We start from the raw sequence: 19,438 nt of genomic DNA, 5'->3' as shown, positions 1-19,438 counted from the left end.
TTGGAAGCAGAGAGATTAGGCCCTACCAAACTGCCAGTACCTTGATCTTGGACTTCCCAGCCTCCGGAACTGTGAGAAATACATTTCTGTTTTTTATAAACTACCCAGACTATGATATTTGTTCTAGCAGCACAAATAGACTAAGACACATTCTGAGATTGAAAGATCAGAACCTTTTCAAGGACTATTGGGTGGAGAAGATTAATCATAATGGATTAAAAAGCCAGTGTAAAGAAAGGGAGAGATTGTTTAGCTTTATGCTGTTTGTAAGAGATTACCTAAAACATAAGGACACAGAAAAATTGAAAGCAGACTGGATGCGGAGGCTAACACCTGTAATCCTAGCACTTTGTGGGGCCGAGATAGGTGGATCACTTGAGCTCATGAGTTCAGGACCAGCCTGGGCAACATGGTGAAACCCCATCTCTACAAAAAATATAAAAATTAGCCTGGTGTGGTGGCACACGCCTGGAGTCCCAGCTACTCAGGAGGTTAAGGTGAAAGGGATTGCTTGAGCCTAGGAGGCGGAGATTACAGTGAGCCAAGATTGTGCCATTGCACTCCAGCCTGAGTGACAGAGGAAGATTGTGTCTCAAAAAAGAGAAAAAAAGAATGGAAAGAAATGTTTCAGATAAATAACTCACCAAAGCAAAGTTGATATTACTATATTAGGATCACACAGAATAGACTTCAGTGCAACAAGCATTACCAACATTAAAATGACTCATATAATGTTTAACACTTAACCAAGAAGATATAAAGACTCTAAACCAGCAAGATATAAAGACTCTAAATTTATATGTATCTAATAATTTAGTCCCAAAATACATAAGAAAAGTAACACAATTTCAAGGAGAAAAGAACAAATCTGTAGTCATATGGGGAAAATTCTTTATACGTTTATCAGGAATTGTTAAATTAAGTAACAAAAAATTAAGGCTTGAAGTGTTGAATAAGACAATTAATATTCTTGATCTAATGGATGTGTATATGGAACCATGTAGTCAACAGTTTGAAATTGACATTCTTTCAAGCAGATGTAATCTGTTACCTCACTATGCCAGAAAGCATGAATTTGAACAAATTCCAAAAGATTGATGTCGTATGTATTATCTTCTGCAACCACAGTTCAGTTAAGTTAGAATATAACTCCTTGAAATCCTGTATGTTTGGAAATGTAAAACCAGGCTTGCTGGTGTTCATTGACCTACTGGTGTTCATTGACCTACTGGTGTTCATTGACCATTGAATAAATTAGAAAACCTTTAGAACTGAGTGATATAAAAAATACACATCACTGCATATAGGCTGTATCTAAAGACACTCTTAGAGGAAAAAATTTAACCTTATATACATGTATTATATCATGACTGAAAATTAATGAACTGAAATAGACAATTGTGTGGTCAGGAAAAGGAGGACATCAGAAGAAAGAATGAACATCAAAAGAAAATAGAAGTAAGGAAATAATAAAGATAAGGATGAAATGGATGAATAGAAAACAGTGAAACAATATAAAGGATTACCAAAACCTAAATGTGGTTATTTTCACAATGAACAAGAAAATGGGCATCAGACAAGATTAATAAAGGAGAAAAGGCACAAGTGTTGGGATTGGCAAGGGACTCCCAAATTACAGATTTAGCTATAAATCGGTAAGCAATAAGAAATATATAAGAAATAAGGCCAATAACTGAATCATTTTAAAGATGATACATTTGAAAACTTAGACTAAATAAAATTCTCAGCAAAATATAATTTAACAAAACTAACTTTAAAATAAATGGAAAACCTGAATAAATATATATGTGTGTGTGTGTGTGTGTGTGTGTGTGTGTATACATATAGGTGTGTGTGTGTGTATGTATACATATAGATGTGTGTGTGTATATATATAGCTATTAGGGATATCAAATCAGTAATTAAAAATCTGCCCACAAATAACTAAACTAGTCAAAACAATGGTGACAAAAGGAAAGGAAACATCAGGCCCACTACAGCCCATGATGACTAAAATGGAAAAGACTCTCAAAAACAAGTTATGGCAAGGATGTGGAATTGAAACTCTCCTGCATTTCTTTTCTTTTCTTTTTTTTTTTTTTTTTGAGACAGAGTCTCGCTCTGTCGCCCAGGCTGGAGTGCAGTGGCGCGATCTCGGCTCACTGCAAGCTCCACCTCCCGGGTTCATGCCATTCTCTTGCCTCAGCCTCTCTAGTAGCTGGGACTACAGGCGCCCACCACCACGCCTGGCTAATTTTTTGTATTTTTAGTAGAGACGGGGTTTCTCCGTGTTAGCCAGGATGATCTCAATCTCCTGACCTCGTGATCCGCCCGCCTTGGCCTCCCAAAGTGCTGGGATTACAGGCGTGAGCCACCGCACCTGGCCCACTCTCCTGCATTTCTAATGGAAGTGTAAATTGGTAGAACCACTTTGGAAAACTGTTTGTCAGTAGCTGCTAAAGGTAAACATAAGCCTGCCTTATGATCCAGCATTCATTTCAACAAAACTTAGTCCCTGTATTAAAAGACATGTACAAGAATGTTAAAGTAATTTTATTCATTGCTAAATGTTCATCAACAGTGTAATCTATAAACTGTGGTATGTTCACATAATTATACACATCAGTAAAAAAGACCAACTACAACTATGTAACAACATGGATTATTATCACACATATAATGCTCAGCAGAAGAAGCCAGACACAGTAGAATACTGTATAATTCCATAGCAAATCAAGGATAGGCAAAATTAACATATGTTGTTAAAAGTCCAAATGGTGCTTACCTTTTTGGGGTAAAGAATATTCACTGGGAAGGTACATAGGGGTGCTGGAAGTGTTCTCTATTTGATTGGGTTAGTAGTTAAGTAAGTATACACATTATTATAAACTTCTCTCATTTAGGATTTCTGTACTTTACTCGATAAAAAATTAAAATCAAATAAGAAAAACTATAAGAAAAAATCTACAGAAGATATGTGTAGTCTTAATTTTTTTTTAAAGAAATATGGTATTGCTTTGTTACCCAGGCTGGAGTGCAATGCTGTGGTCATGGCTCACAGTAGCTCCCAACTACTGGGCTCAAGTGATCCTCCCACTTCAGGCTCGCAGATAGTTAGGACTACAGGCTTGCCCCACCACACCCGACTAATTTTTAAATTTTTTTTACACATGGGTCTCACTGTGTTGCCCAGGCTGGTCTTGAACTCCTGGGTTCAAGTGGTCCTCTTGCTTTGGCCTCCTAAAGTGCAAGTATTATAGGCATGAGCCACTGTGCCTGGCTTTAATGCATGTTTTAAAATGTATTTGGGGTTTGTTTTAATCAGGTATGGTAAGATACAGACACAGGACTGACATGGAGAAAGAAATTTTTATACTTACAGATTTCTAGAAGTAGGAGGGGCACAATATGCTGTTTTGGGATCCTTGGGGTGTTGCTTCACGAGCCAGAAACCTCTGTGGCCAGTGGCACCTTTGCCCGAGTTTTACTCTGGCCCAGTGGGCTCATTCTGCCCACTCAGCCTGGCAGGCTGCGCTTGGCTCGTGCTACCACCCTGGATCCCACACCTGCCAAGGGTGAGCTAGGTGCAGAATGGCAAGGGGTGTGTGAACGACCATAGGGTCCAGCCACTATACATAGCCAGGCATGCCGGCTGTGGTGGTGTGAGCAGCTCCAGGCGCCAGCACGGGCGCCAGCTCCCTGTGAGGCTGTGGCTGGACCAGGTATAGCATAAGCAGCTTCTGTGGCTGACACCAGGGAACGTGGTGTCACACCACGGAACTGGAAGCTTGGAGACACCAGGAACCACAGAGCCCTAAAGAGGGTGTCACAGCCCTGGCTCGGGAAGCTGATAGGTCTGGGCTCCCCTGAAGGGCTGTAGCTCTTCTCTCCTTCTCTTGTCTTTTCTTCTTGTTGCCTGCAACGTAGTGAGCAAGGGGTGTGTTTCAGCCATTTGTGTTACAGCATTTTAAGTCCCACCATTCAGTGGGTCCTGAGTTCTTGTCCTGCATCCAGGAAGAATGAGGTAAGCAAACAAGTGGAGGGTGAGCAAGAGAAGCTCTGTTGAGCGACAGAACAGCTCAGAGGAGACCCACAGTGGGTAGCTCCTCTGAATGGCTACCCCCACCTCATTTGCATTCTGGTACATGTGGACACAGTCAATGCAGCAGTACCCGATGTCAATTGCCACCTTCACAGCTTCAGTTACCTGGCCCAAGGGGGACTTGCAGGTGCCCAGCCCCAGTATGAGCATCTAGGTGCTGTTGTTGAGCATGAGGTAGCTGGCCGTGGCTGCTGCACTTTACAGACCCCCACCTGGAACTGTCTTATTTTATTTTATTTTTTTTTAGAGATAGGGTCTTGCTCTGTCACCCAGGCTAGAATGCAGTGTTGCGATCATGGCTCACTGCAGCCTCAAACCCCTGCGTTCAAGGGATCCTCCTGCCTCAGCCTCTAGAGTAGCTGGGACTACAGGTGTGCACCACCATGCCCAGTTAACTTTTTGTAGAGACGATCTCACTACGTTTCCCAGGCTGGTCTCTAACATCTGGCTTCAAGCAATCCTCCTGGCTCAGCCTTCTAAACTGTTTGGAATACAGGCGTGAACCACCACACCCAGCACATAACAATTTTAGAGATGTTAAAAATGTGAAAACATGGTAAGACTATAGGAGATTATTTAAAAAAAAAAAAAGCGAGAACAGGCTGGACACAGTGACTCACTCCAGTAATCCAAGCACTTGGGGAGGCCAAAGTGCGAGTATTACTTGAGGCCAGGAATTCAAGACCAGCCCGGGCAAAATAGCAAGACCCCACACACACAACAAAAAGTGAAAACAATGTGTCTCTTAGAATAGATGAACTGTGATATATACTATTTGTGGGTGTAGGTTAACATGAATGTACAAAATAAAAAACACCAAAATCAGGATAGGGTTACCTCTGTTGGAAGAAGTCAGGGGAATGGGATTTGGAAGGGACACATAAGGACCTCAACTTTATTTGTAATATTTTGTTTGTCTTCTGTAGCCTTTTCAGACAAAGAGTGAAGATTCATTAAAACGTGATTGGGAGTACATGGTAATATTTATCCAGACTTTTTGATGTGGCTGAAATATGTCATTACTTTTTACAAATTGGAAGTGAGGAAGAGTAGATAAGTGTAAAGCGGATAAGTCTGGCTTGAAAAGAAGGATAATAGACGAAAGCACAATACGTGGGAAGGTTTTTGTTTGTTTAAGTGAGAAATACAGGTATCCTTTGATCTGAACAGTACCTGTGCACACTCAGGAATTGATTATATTCCTACAGATTTTCAGAGAAGTCCTTTGTTGTCCTTACTTTCCTTTATCTGAAACTTTGGAGTCAAATAGACGTACTTAACCACATAGACTCAGAAAGTTAGGAGTACTTTTACTTGAACTTGTTTATACTTGTGGCAAAATAACCAACAGAGAGAATGAAAATACAGAAGCTAGAGTGTATTTCTGAAGGGTTAAGAGTTGAGATCTAGACTATAAATAGAGTAATTCACCCTGGATAAGAGGAGGGTCACTAACCTCACTTACATTAGAAAGAATATGATGGGAATAGGTTTAAATATTAAAATATTTTTAGGTGTGAGAGTGATATTGACCAAATATTCTCAATGTATTGTGCCCCAAATTTTCATTTCATTGCAAGAAGCATAAGGAACTAAGAGATGAGGCAACAAGGTTCGGCTTAAACAGTGGTTGGTGGTGGTTGTGTTTTTTGTTGTCTAGATTTTTATATCTGGTATCAATAGAAGTTACCATTTTTTGAAATAACTATTTGAAATTTATTTGACCTTTGCAAAGGTCACAGAATTTACTGAGTATATTTAATATTCTAGACAATAGACTGATTCTGTAATACCTAACCTTTGAAAATGTATCATCCAGCCTCAGGCTATTTCCCTAATCTGTCTTTTCCAGATAGGGAAAAAAAAAATTGCCAACACATAAGAATTTATATATATTTCGACATTTATGTTTATTATTGTTTTGTGTTATATTTTATTTTTCATATTGATAGAGTGAGAAAATTTTTGTAGTATGATCTACATTCTTCATTTTATACTTTAAGCCTAATACTCCTTTTTAGTGCAGAGAAATTTGTTTCTCTCCAATTATTCCTTATAATTAAAGATTACTTTGGAACTTAACTCTTCAAATGCAGAGCATTCTTCACTTTTATTCATTATCTCTTTTTAAATTTTAGAGCTGAACGACAAAGGAATGAAGCACTATATAATGCCGAAGAGCTGAGTAAAGCTTTCCAACAATATAAAAAAAAAGTGGCTGAAAAACTGGAAAAGGTAAAAGGCAGTTGTGCAAATTCAGTGTTTTGTATTACTGTCTATATTCCAACAATAAAGGTAGGAATAATTAAAATATGTTTATGGTTGAGACAGAGAGTAATTTTTATGATCTTACAAAATCATTTAAATAAAGAATTTGTAAATGTTAGTTAAGGATGATGTTCACCAACCCTTTTATTATCAGGAGAAACTTTTTTATCCAAAGAGGGAAGAGTAGAGAGAGGAGAAGGAACAAAATACAGAGAAGGATGGAATGTGTTAACAGAGACTGGAGCTAAAGAAGTAGAAGAAAGAAATTCATTTTTATCACTTCAATGAAAATGAAGATAGATTATGTAGCTTTCAACTGGTCTCCCTCAGTCTGCTACTCTGAGAGGGGCTTGCTTCTGCCTCTCGGAAGGTTCCTTGAACTGATTTGATATAGAAATAATAGTGAGTTTATTACATTCATTTATTATATTCATTTAGTATCTTTAAGTAATATCACATGGTAATGAAATGTGTATGGAGGAACACCACAGTTGGATATTGAGATATTGAGCTCAAAAGAGAGGTCTGGTAAAGAGATACTAATATGGGAGACTTCCATCTTGAGATAGCAATGAAAGCAGACGAAGTTTATGATTCTGATCCAAGAAAGGTAGAAAGGCAGAGGAAGGAATGTTTAGTTAGAAGGGTAGAGTAAGAAGATGGGTGTTCATTTATTAAACAATTATGAAATTCCTTTTACATGCCAGGTACTGTGCTAGTCTCTGGGAGATTCGGTGATACATAACACATGATACCTATCCTAAAGAGCTCACTGTCTAGTAAGATTGACAAGTATGTAAACAAATAATTTCAGTAATTTGGAATAAGTATAATATAGAAATCAGAGGTAGGTGTGGTAGGGTGGGTGAAGGTGGCGGTGGTTAATAAACTCTGGTGGGCCCAAAGAAGGCTTCACAGAGTAGGCAATGCTTGAGCTGCTAGGCTATCTCAAAGATTGTGATATATCATTGAACAGGGAAAATGATCAAAATCTGTGTTCTAGGAAGCTCACTCTGATGTCATGTGAAGATGCATTTGAGAGGTGAGAGACAAGTCAAGGAGACTTTAAAAGACAAGGCAAGAGATATTGAAGATGAAGGAGCTGAGTAGGTAGTTATGAGGGATGTTAAAGTTGGGGAATCAGTGGGATCTAGTGACCACTTGAATGCATTAGAAGCGGGCAGTATGAGAAAGAAGAATATAGGATATTTTTAGGTTGCTGGTTTGAGTGACTGCTGGATGATTGCATCATGAATCAAAATAGACAGTTTAGGAAAAAAAGTTAATGAGTTCTATTTTGGAAATGTCTGTAGAATATCCAGTTATAGGTTTCTAGTAGGCTTTTGTATCTATAGGTCTGGATTTAGACATACAAATCTGTACTAGGGCTGTAGTTTTGAGAATTGACAGTACTGAATTAAAGTGGTAGAAGCCTTGGACATTGACAGAGTTCATATAGAATGAGAACAAGATGAAAGATACCCTGGGAGATAAAGAACAGGTAGATTAGCTTTTGAAAGATATCGAGAAGTGATTTAAAAAAATTAGAGAATCAGGAAAGTATAATAAGAAAAGCCAAGGTGATAGAACATTTTAAAAAGAAGGTGGTGATCTTCAGTGCCAGATGTTGCAAATTGGTCAAGAAGAATGAGGACTGAACCAGGTGTGGTGGCTTATGCCTGTAATTCCAGCTACTCAGGAGGCTGAGGTAGAAGGATTGCTTGAACTCAGGAGTTAGAGGCTGCATTAAGCCATGATAATGCCACTGCACTCAGGCCTGAGTGAAAGAGCAAGACCCTGTCTGTAAAAAATAAGAAAAAAAAAATCTAGAAAGATGAGGAACAAGACAGGGCTATTGGTTTTTATAATCAGGGAGTCATTGGATACTTTGTAGAGAGCAACTTATTAAAGTAGAAGGCACAACCTCTGAAATGGGAGAAATGGAAAGGGAGGGAGTAGAGGTAGCTAACAGACAATTCTTTACATATGGTAGATGAAGAGGAAATAAGTGTGTGTGGTGGGTTGGGAGAGGCAGCGAATGGAAGGGTAGAAAGAAGCTAAGTTAAGGTGAAGAAGCTGTGGTAAAGCACCTAAGGGTATCCTGAACATATTAGTAGGGGGAGATTGAAGATGCTAGAATTATAAGGAATAAAAGATGGCACAAGGGTCTGAATGATATGCAAGATGATAGTCCAAGAGCAGAAGTGAGATTCTTTTTTTTAATGAAATAGGACATTTCTTTATGGGAAAAAAGTGGATAAAAACAGAAAAAAGTTTTAGGTGGAAGGAAATTGAACGATTTTGAATTAAATGTCTTTGGTCTCATAAATTAAGATGTTGCTTAAGTAATTTTCATAGCGTAAGGAGGATAGGAGGGATTTTGGAAACTTGGGGTGAGTATTTCTCATAATATATTTGCAATAAGGAAAGTCAAGAAATTTGCTAAACTTTTGAGAGAATATATAGAAAGAAAAGAGCAGTCAGGAATGATGAGTTAATAAAAGGAAGCAAGGAAAACAAGAGTGGCCAGAGTCAAGTGTAATATTATCATGACAGCTACATGATAAAATATTTTAGAGGAGAAGTTACCAACAATATTAAATACTGAGATCAAGGAGAAAGTCTGCAGTTGATTACAAAGTGGTCATTCCTTTGCAGTAAAACTGTGAGTATCACTTGGCAGTGTAAAATATTAAGGTCTCACTAGGTACTGAAATCTTTTTTTTTTTAATTTTATTATTATTATACTTTAAGTTTTAGGGTACTGAAATCTTAAGTGTGAATTAGTTAATCAGAACGCTGTTTTGAGAGCTAAAGAGGGTCCTTGTGGGAATGAAATATCTTAGAAGGGATTTTTAATAAGGTGATCAGTAAGGGGAGGTAGAAGACCTAGTAGGAGGAATATGCTTGGGGAGAAGAAGGACTTTATGGAGAAGGAGAGAAGAATGTAAGAGACAGGTTTTGTTTTTTTACACTTAGGATTATCAATTGCAAACAATGCTCAGCAAAGCCCTATAGTTAGGTGGATGTAACAGGGTAACAAAGGAATTGGGGCAGATCTACCCAATCTTCTCCTCTCAACAGTGTATCTTGGGTGCTTTTTTCTGTTCTACATTTTGGGCTGTGGTTTCGTTGGTAAATTTTGTGGTTCAAATTTCAAAAGTAACTTCTCTGGAACATTTGCACTGAAATTAACCTTTAGTAACTCGGACGCAGCAGCTGTAGATGAATTTTTGACTTCAGTTGATGCAATTGCCTATCTGTTACAGGTTTTCTGGACAGGTAGTAGTGTCTTTTTCTCTGTCCTTTGCTACTGCCCAGGAACTTCACTTTGCTTCTTTTCACTACGAGGCTGGGGACTTAAATGTATGAAATTCTTAGTCTACTCTCCTGCTTATTTCTGAAATCACTACTGACATTTTTAGCTTGAAACACCTAAAACTTACAACCACATTAGTATGTCCACTTAAATTATTGTTTTAGGTTCAAGCTGAAGAAGAAATATTAGAGAGAAATCTAACTAACTGTGAAAAAGAAAATAAAAGGCTACAAGAAAGGTGTGGTCTATATAAAAGTGAACTTGAAATTCTGAAAGAGAAATTAAGGTACAGTATTCTGTTGTAGAAAAAGGATTTTTGTGTGGACATGGAAAAAACTGAAACATTTTAAAACACAATATTTTATTGTTGTAATTATAGGCTTACATTATATAGAAGGATAGGCTTCATGACTGAAACTGTTTTCTAGCTATAGAGTTAGAATTAGAAGTGAAGTAAAATGTGTTAATGCTAATAATATTTGTAAATACGGAGACATACTGATCAACATATTTGCTTTGCATATATTTAGAGAAAATTAATAGATATAATGTCCTTGATGTATAACCACATTAACTCACTAGTAAAATGTGTATAATATCCGATGTTCTAAAAAAAAAGTGTTTTTCAAATCATAAAAAATTACCTAGTCCGAACTTCTCATTTTGTAAGTAAACAGAAGCCCCGAGAGTAGCCAGAATTTACTGAAGGTCTGAAAGATCGAAGTCTTCTGACTCCAATGCTCTCTTTTAGTACATCATGTTGTCCTCTCAAAACTAACACCCATCAACTTTCAGAGGTTAATATTAACCAGTCTTTATCACTTCAAACTGTTAATTTTTAAAAAAAGGGGGAGCAGGAAGCAATCAATGACTGATTTGTCTAATTTTGCCATACTTTCCTTAAGGTAGTCTGTTTAGTATTTTTGCCAAGGAGGAGGAAGTAAAGATACTTTTTACTAGAGTATTTTTTAGAATCTGTTATCGATTGCAAGATATACTTTTAAGAAAGAAAGATGCTGCCAATTACACTATGATGCAATCCTTTATCACTTAAAATTTTTATACTTCATGAAAGAATTCTTGTATTTGTAATTAGATATGATTTCTTAAGTCATTATTTTCATATTTTTCAAAAAAGTTATTCTCATATTTCAAATATAAGTGAAATACATTGGTTAAGATATTTTTAAAACTTCACATTTGGAGTCTAACCCTCTAAAATGTCTAAGTTTTTCCTCACAGTATCTCCCAGTGTGCCATTAAGAGTTGTTGATGCAGTATTTCTTAAAAGAATCCTTGTAAGAACAGAAAGTCATTGATGCTGGGCTCTTAAGCTGATTGTACAATTATGTAGAGCCAGTTTACTTTTTCTCTTGTTTTAGGAATCCAAAACTTTGTTGATAATGTGAAATGCTATGTCAGGGATTTTGAAGTTAGATTTCCTGTCTTATATAATTAAACAGGGAGCAGAAATGCTTTTAAGACAGTAGGGCTGTCCTTCCCTACCATTTACTGTGAGACACTAGGAAAGTTATATAACCTTTTTGTGCCTCAGTTACCTCATCTGTAAATAAGAAGTAATAATAGTGCCAACCATATAAAGTTGTGAGTGCCTGGCATGCAGAAAGTAGGTATTTAGTAAATGTGAGCAGGTATTATTTTAGAATTAAGCTTCAAAAAATTTTAAAAGTGAGATTAAATAAATATGATTAAAATGAATGCATATATATTTATTTTCATTTTTATTCTCTTTTCTTCATAGGCAGTTAAAAGAAGAAAATAACAACGGAAAAGAAAAATTAAGGATCATGGCAGTGAAAAATTCAGAAGTCATGGCACAACTAACTGAATCTAGACAAAGTATTTTGAAGCTAGAGAGTGAGTTAGAGAACAAAGACGAAATACTTAGAGACAAATTTTCTTTAATGAATGAAAACCGAGAATTAAAGGTCCGTGTTGCAGCACAGAATGAGCGACTAGATTTATGTCAACAAGAAATTGAAAGTTCAAGGGTAGAACTAAGAAGTTTGGAAAAGATTATATCCCAGTTGCCAGTAAGTATGTGTGATTACGTAATGGAAAAGAAGAATTTTACTAAAGTGTTTTAGAAAAGACTATCATTTTGTGGTTGCTTTATTAGCTTCTAATTTCTTTTTCTCTATACTTTTAGTCATGAATTTCTCTTCTGTCTAATCTCTATTTTTTTTCCTGCACTTACCATTCTACACTTTTTCCCAGTTTCTCAGATGCCATATATAAGAATGGCACAGAATTTTTTTTAAACAGCTTTGTTGAAGTATCATTTATATACCATAAAATTTGCCTGCTTTAAGTGTACTAATCTATGATTTTTAGTAAATTTATAAGTTTTGTAACAATCACCATGATCCAGCTTTGAAACATGTCTATCATCCCCAAAAGGTATTTTGGACCCATTTATAATTAGTCCCTGTACTCACTTCTACCCCTAGGAAGACACTAATAGTTTTTGCATCTGTAGATTTGTCTTTTCTGGACATTTCACATAAATGAACTCGTATAATATGTGCTCTTTTGCACCTGGTCTTTTGCATTCTTAATGTTTTTGAGAGTCATTCATGTTGTGATATCAGTATTTCATTTCTTTTTATTGCTAAATAGTATTTCATTATATAGATATGTTATATTTTGTTTATCCATTCACTGGCTGATGGACATTTGGATTGTTTCCACTTTGGGATATTATGAATAATGCTGCTATGAACGTTTGCATACAAGTCTTTGGACATGTTTTCATTTCTCTTGGGTAGATACCTAGGAGTAGAATTCTTGGGTCATATGGTGAATTTATTCCAAACTGTTTTCCAAAATGTCTACACTATTTTACATTCTCACCAGCAATGTATGAGGGTTCCTGTTTCTCTACTTCCTTGCCAACACTTGTTCTTGTCTGTCTCTTTTATTATAACCATCTTAGTGGGTGTGAAGTGGTATCACATTGTGGTTTTTCTTTTTTTTTTTTTTTGTTTTTTTTTTTGACGGAGTCTCTCACTCTGTTGCCCAGGCTGGAGTGCAGCGGCATGATCTCAGCTCACTGCAACCTCCAGCTCCCAGGTTCAAGCAATTCTCCTGCCTCAGCCTCCCGAGTAGCTGGGACTACAGGCACAAGGGACGGGGTTTCACCACATTGGTCAAACTGGTCTCGAACTCCTGACCTCATGATCAACCCGCCTTGGCCTCCCAAAGTGCTGGGATTACAGGCGTGAGCCACCATGCCCGGCCCTAATTTACATTTTTTTTAATGGCTCATGATGAGCAACTTTTCATGTACTTATTAGAATGGCATAGAACTTAAAATTTTTTTTCTTTTTTTGAGATGGAGTCTTGCTTTGTCGCCAGGCTGGAGTGCAGTGGTGCGATCTCGGCTCATCGCAACCTCTGCCTCCCGGATTCAAGCGATTTTCCTGCCTTATCCTCCCAAGCAGCTCAAACTATAGCACGCACCACCATGCCCATCTAATTTTTGTATTTTTAGTAGGGACGGGGTTACACCATGTTGGCCAGGATGGTCTTGATCTTTTGACTTCGTGATCCCCCTGCCTTGGCCTCCCAAACTGCTGGGATTATGGGCGTGAGCCACCATGCCCGGCCTTTTTTTTTTTGAAACGAAGTTTCACTCTTGTTGCCCAGGCTGGAGTGCAATGGCGAGATCTTGGCACACTGCAACCTCAGCCTCCTGGGTTCAAGCGATTCTCCTGCCTCAGCCTCCCGAGTAGCTGGGATTACAGGCATGTGCCACCATGCCCAGCTAATTTTGTATTTTTAGTAGAGACAGGGTTTCTCCATGTTGGTCAGGCTGGTCTCGAACTCCCAACCTCAGGTGATCTGCCTGCCTTAGCCTCTCGAAGTGCTGGGATTACAGGCATGAGCCACCACGCCTGGCCTAAAATGTTTTTATAATAATGGTCTACCACCTTTTCTCTTTGAGTAATATTTGTGACCATATATATAAATGAGATTAAGAAGAAGGTAAGTAAACCTATTCAGGAATTTGTAATCAATAGGTGTAAAATGAAGGAAAGATCAGGGGAAACTATAGGTAAATATATTATGGTTGGTTTCAGATATGAATGTATGGTAGACTAGATGGTAGACTTACCAATGTTAAACTGTTATGAACTGTGGAATTATGAACCAAAAAAATCTCAGAAATCATCTGATTCAATACTATTTTATTGGTGAAGAAACCTAGACCCAAGAAAGTAAATAACTTGCCCAACTGGTAAGTAGTAGAATTTAAACTAGAACATAAGATCTTAGCTCCTCTGATATCTGCTTTCCCAGGATGCTGTTTATTTGCTTGGATTTTTAATATACTGTTTGCTTTTGAAATTAGAAAGTAATCATATACAGATAACAATTTTAATTTGGCATTCTCATTTGTGTATCAAGAATTATTTCATATATGGTCAGGCACAGTGGCTCCTGCTTGTAATCCCAGCATTTTGGCAGGCCAAGGTGAGAGGAACTCTTGAAGCAAGAGTTCAAGAGCAGCCTGGGTAATACAGTGAGACCCTGTCTCTACAAAAATGCAAAAATTAGCTGGGCATGGTGGCGCATGCCTGTGGTCCTAGCTACTCGAGAAGCTGAGGTAGGAGGATTGCTTGAGTCCAAGAGTTCGAGGCTGCAGTGAGCTCTATGATCATAAGCTCCAGTCTGGGTGACAGAGACCCTGTCTCTAAAAAAAGAATCATTTGAGATATGATTCTGAATGTGGTAATGTATGCTTGATCGTTTGTTTCTTGTAGTGCTAAGAATGACACGATTAGAAAATGTGATTTTTTTCTACTTCTAGGAGGTGTGATTTGGTTATAGTTTGAAGGTAGAAGTCATTAAATGCTTACCTTGATCCTTTTTATAACTGTCTTTTAAAATTCTGTATTATCCAAACATACAGAAAGGTGCATATGCTAGTGTAGCACCGTATTTGTAAAATTTGGGACACATATTGTCTTATCAACTCTACGTTTTTTTAGAATAAAATTTTACAGGTAAATCTTCTTTGTGTACCTTGTCAGATCCCAATTATCTTCCTCTCTCCTCAGAAATGGCAATTATTCTGAAATTCATGTGTATCCTTCTCGTCCATGTTTTAAATATTGTCACATATCGATGCATCTAGAAATATATATATGTTGCTTAGTGTTTTTATGAAAATACTGTTTGCCACTATAATTTGTTTTTCACTCAATATTGTTATGAGATGTATCCATACTGATTTATGTGACTCAGGTTTATTTCTTTTAACTATTGTAGTTTTCCAATTATCTTAATATTTCTTAATGTATTTATATATTCTCCTATTGATGGACATTAAGTTGTTTCCATTAAATTCATACAGTTTTTAAAATTTGAAGTTCTGAATAAAAAAGCAAATGCATCTCATTTACATAAGTTTACATATGTTTGTTTTTAAACTTGCAGTTAAAAAGAGAATTATTTGGCTTTAAATCATATCTTTCTAAATACCAGATGAGTAGCTTCTCAAACAAGGAAGACCGTTGCATTGGCTGCTGTGAGGCAAATAAATTGGTGATTTCGGAATTGAGGTACAATTTTCAGATTCTGCAGTTATAGCAAATAGAATGTTTTTTATTGGTAATTAAGACCCTTAATTGGCCGGGCATGGTGGCTCATGCCTGTAATCCCAACACTTTGGGAGGCTGAGGCAGGTGGAGCACGAGGTCAGGAGTTCGAGACCAGCCTGACCAACATGGTGAAACCTCATCTCTACTAAAAATACAAAAATTAGCCAGGCATGGTGGTGGCACGCGCCTGTAATCCCCACTACTTGGGAGGCTGAGGCAGGAGAATCACTTGAACCCGGGAGGCGGTGGTTGCAGTGAGCCGAGATAGTGCCACTGCACTCCAGCCTGAGCAACAGAGTGAGACTCCCATTAAAAAAAAAAAAAAAAAAGACCCTTAATTGAGGAATTTAAAAAATATACAGAAAAGCTCAGAGAATATTTTAACAGGTATCTGTGATTCCACAACTAAGAATTGAATCTTCTTAACCAGGATTGATTCTCCTTAAAATTTGTGGTATTTGTTTTAAATCTGTTTCTCCAAATAAAAAATAAAACATTACAGGATGAATAATGCCCTTTGATCCTTATGACTAGTCCCATTTTTCCCCTAAGTATCCACCATCATGAATTGGATATATATTTCTCTATTCATTTCTGTATGTTTACACACATGTACACAAATATAAATGTACTGTATACTGTGTGCAATTTTGCTTTTTCACTCAGCAGTATTTAAAAAATTCATTCATATTGAGATAGAGTAGATTAACAAATGGATTTGTGTAATTACTTTTAATAGCTGTATAGGATTCTGTCCTATAACAGTGTCATAATTTATTTGTTCCTTTATAGGTATCTTGTTTCTGTTTTCTGTTACAAACAGTGCTGCAAAGGACATCCTTATACATGTTTTCTTATACATATATGTGAGAGTTTCTGTAGTATATATTCCTAACAGTGAAATTGCTGGGTCATACAGTGTGTACATTTTCAATTTTACTAAATACCATCAAGTTTGTAAAGTGGCTGAACCAATTTATAATTCTACAGTGGTATATGGGAGTTTTCATATCCTGCCTAAAGAGTTGACTAATATTAGAATTCTAATTTTTTAAATCAACTTGAAAGGTGAAAAATAGTACAGTATGAGATTTTTTTAATAGAATCTTTCTAATAATTTTTCCCTTCTTTTCTTTTGTGCCAGAATTAAGCTTGCAATAAAAGAGGCAGAAATTCAAAAGCTTCATGCAAACCTGACTGCAAATCAGTTATCTCAGAGTCTTATTACTTGTAATGACAGCCAAGAAAGTAGCAAATTAAGTAGTTTAGAAACAGAACCTGTAAAGCTAGGTGGTCATCAAGTAGGTAAGTATATTGAGTTATTTTAATAAATTATATTCAGAGTTTTGGATGATAGTTTTTTTTTAAAAAACTTTTATTTAAATTTTTTTTTAAATTTAAGTTCAGGGATACATGTGCAGATTTGTTACATAGGTAAGCTTGTGTCATGGAGGTTTGTTTTACAGATTATTTCATCACCCAGGTATTAAGCCTAGTACCCCTTAATTATTTTTCCTGATCTACTCCCTCCTTCCACCCTCCACCCTCTGATAGACCCCAGTATGTGTTGTTCCCCTCTGTGTTTCCATGTGTTCTCAGATGATAGTTTTTAAAGAACAAATTTATCAACTGTTTGGTTTCTATTATCAAACATACTTGATAATCTGTTACTAGTTGTGGTCTGATAAGACAGCAAAAGTTATTTCAGAATTATTAGACTTTGTATCATTCGTTAATGAAGTAAAATTGATATCCAATAAAACAGTGGTCCCCAACCTTTTTGGCACCAGGGACTGGTTTTGTGGAAGACATTTTTTCCATGGACCAGGGACGGGGTCAGGGTTGGTTTCAGGATGATTCAAACGCATGACATTTATTGTGCAATTTATTTATATTATTATCACATTGATGTTGAAATAATTATACAACTCATCGTAATGTAGAATCAGTGGTAGCCCTGACCTTGTTTTCCTGCAACTAGAAGGTTCCATCTGGGGGTCATGGGAGACAGTGACAGATCATCAGGCATTAGATTCTCATAAGGAGTGAGCAGTCTAGATCCTGCGCATGTGCAGTTCATAATAGGGTTTGTGTTCCTATGGGAATCTAATGCTGCCGCTAATCTGACAGGAGGTAGAGCTCCAGCAATAATGCGAGCGATTGGGAGTGGGTGTAACTACAGATGAAGCTTTGCTCATTCGCCCGCCACTCACCTCCTACTATGTGGCCCGGTTCCTAATGGGCCATGGACTGGTACCAGTCCGTGGCCCAGGGGTTGGGGACCCCTGCAGTTAAGATGCACCCATTTTAATATACAGTTTGATACGTTTTGTCAGGTGTTTGTGTTTTAATGTTTAACTCTTGTTACCATCACCACAGTCAAGACATAAGACATCTCCACCAGGATCCTTTGTACTTTTTCCCAGTTAACTTTTAGGCTTAATTTTCTCTCTTTTTTTTTTTTTTTCCAAAAAAACCACAAAACTTTTCTTAAAGTTTAGATTATTGATTTTAGACCTCTTTTCTTTTCTCATCTAAGTATTTAAGGATAGAAACTTCCCTTTAAGCGGTGCTTTGGGTGTATTCCACTATTTTTTTAATGTGTTGTATTTTCATTTTCATTCAGTTCAAAATAGTTATCTCTTGTGATTTCCTCTTTGACTCATAGGCTGTGTGTGTTTTATTTCCAAATATTTGGAGGTTTTTCCAGATATTTTTGTGTCATTCATGATGATCAGAGAACATACTGTATAGGACTTCATTTTTAAGAGTGTTTTGAGATTTGGTTTATTGTCCAGCATATGATCTATCTTGGTGAATGTTCCAAGTTGAGAATACTAGTAATTAGAGGTGGTAATAAATATAATATGTTATAGATTCTTTTACATCAAGAACAGAGCCAATAAAAGGTAAATAGCCTAGAAAGTGAAATATTATAGATGTAGAGAATTTATGAGAAATGGCTACTGATGCAAATCTTGAAGGCAAAGTGTATCTTTTCTTGTTTCCACATCTGTGTGTTCTCATGTAATCATCTACATTATGCTTTTTAAAAGCACTTCTGAAGGCTTACTTACCTTGGAGTGGGAGATGTGTATGTTTATAGCGGAGAAGGGGCATGGTCAAGTAACTACCTCTGATAACCCTCAGTAATTTTTTTGAGACAGGATCTTGCCATGTTGCCCAGGATGGTCTTGAATTGGGCTCAAGTGATCCTCACACCTCAGCCTGTTGAATAGCTCAGATAACAGGTGCCACTGTGCCTGGCTACCCTCAGTAATTTTTTTTAAAGCATCACTGAATTCTCATTAGCTAGTTTGGAGAGAAAGACGATGGGGTCGGGAAGGATTCACTCTTTGGAGCTTTTGAACCTGCTTCTGTGTGCAGTACATAAAAATGTTCTTAATGATCTCAAACTGTCCAAATAAATTTTATGATTACCTTCAGTTTAAGGAAACAGGGCAACTTAAAAAAATTTTTTACAATGATTTTTATTTACAAATGGAATTTAAAAGGTGGAGAAGGATTCTTACATTTCTGGTACAAAGGAATAGTCTTAGCTACCTAGAAAAATGAGTGATTCAGAACTTTTCTCCTCTTTGTTACGTATTTAATTTAGAGAGCACATTACTTATTCCTTGATTTCCTTAATGAATGTCTCATTCTCTGTCCCTTTTAGTACTCTTTAGATCAGAAACTAAACTTTGTTTATGACTAAATCTTTCAACTATTTAAGTAGGTTTTTATTCTTGAAGTCCTATTCAGAACAATTTTCCTTTTATGTTTATTAGCAGAAAGCGTAAAAGATCAAAATCAACATACTATAAACAAGCAATATGAAAAAGAGAGGCAAAGACTTGTTACTGGAATAGAAGAACTACGTACTAAGCTGATACAAATAGAAGCTGAAAATTCTGATTTGAGGGTTAACATGGCTCACAGAACTAGTCAGTTTCAGCTGATTCAAGAGGAGCTGCTAGAGAAAGCTTCAAACTCCAGCAAACTGGAAAGTGAAGTAAGCTTGGAATTAGCTTGGTATATATGTTAATTTTTGAACTAGAACAAAAGGTATTATTTTAGGGTTTTATAAAAATTATATGTTTACATCCAGATTTAAAGTTT

The 19,438-nt window shown here is 36.8% G+C and overlaps 1 protein-coding gene across 26 annotated transcripts in view; it reads left to right on the top strand.

The window, feature by feature from the left end:
- CCDC18 (coiled-coil domain containing 18) overlaps window positions 1-19,438 on the top strand; it is a 98,509-nt gene that overhangs the window by 16,009 nt on the left and 63,062 nt on the right. For 13 of the 26 annotated variants that reach the window (XM_063816652.1, XM_063816720.1, XM_054667892.2 and 10 more), the window contains 6 exons: window positions 6,241-6,337; window positions 9,854-9,975; window positions 11,452-11,743; window positions 15,153-15,277; window positions 16,461-16,621; window positions 19,108-19,331. In XM_063816652.1, coding sequence (XP_063672722.1) covers window positions 6,241-6,337; window positions 9,854-9,975; window positions 11,452-11,743; window positions 15,153-15,277; window positions 16,461-16,621; window positions 19,108-19,331 — 1,021 coding nt within the window. The remainder of the gene's footprint in view (window positions 1-6,240; window positions 6,338-9,853; window positions 9,976-11,451; window positions 11,744-15,152; window positions 15,278-16,460; window positions 16,622-19,107; window positions 19,332-19,438) is intronic. The other 13 variants (XM_063816662.1, XM_063816712.1, XM_063816665.1 and 10 more) reach the window with 2 other exon arrangements.

This window comes from Pan troglodytes, chromosome 1 (genome assembly GCF_028858775.2).
Source record: "Pan troglodytes isolate AG18354 chromosome 1, NHGRI_mPanTro3-v2.0_pri, whole genome shotgun sequence".
NCBI lineage: Eukaryota > Metazoa > Chordata > Mammalia > Primates > Hominidae > Pan > Pan troglodytes.
The sequence above is the reverse complement of the archived record's forward strand: the minus strand, read 5'-3'. Positions and strand labels throughout refer to the sequence as shown.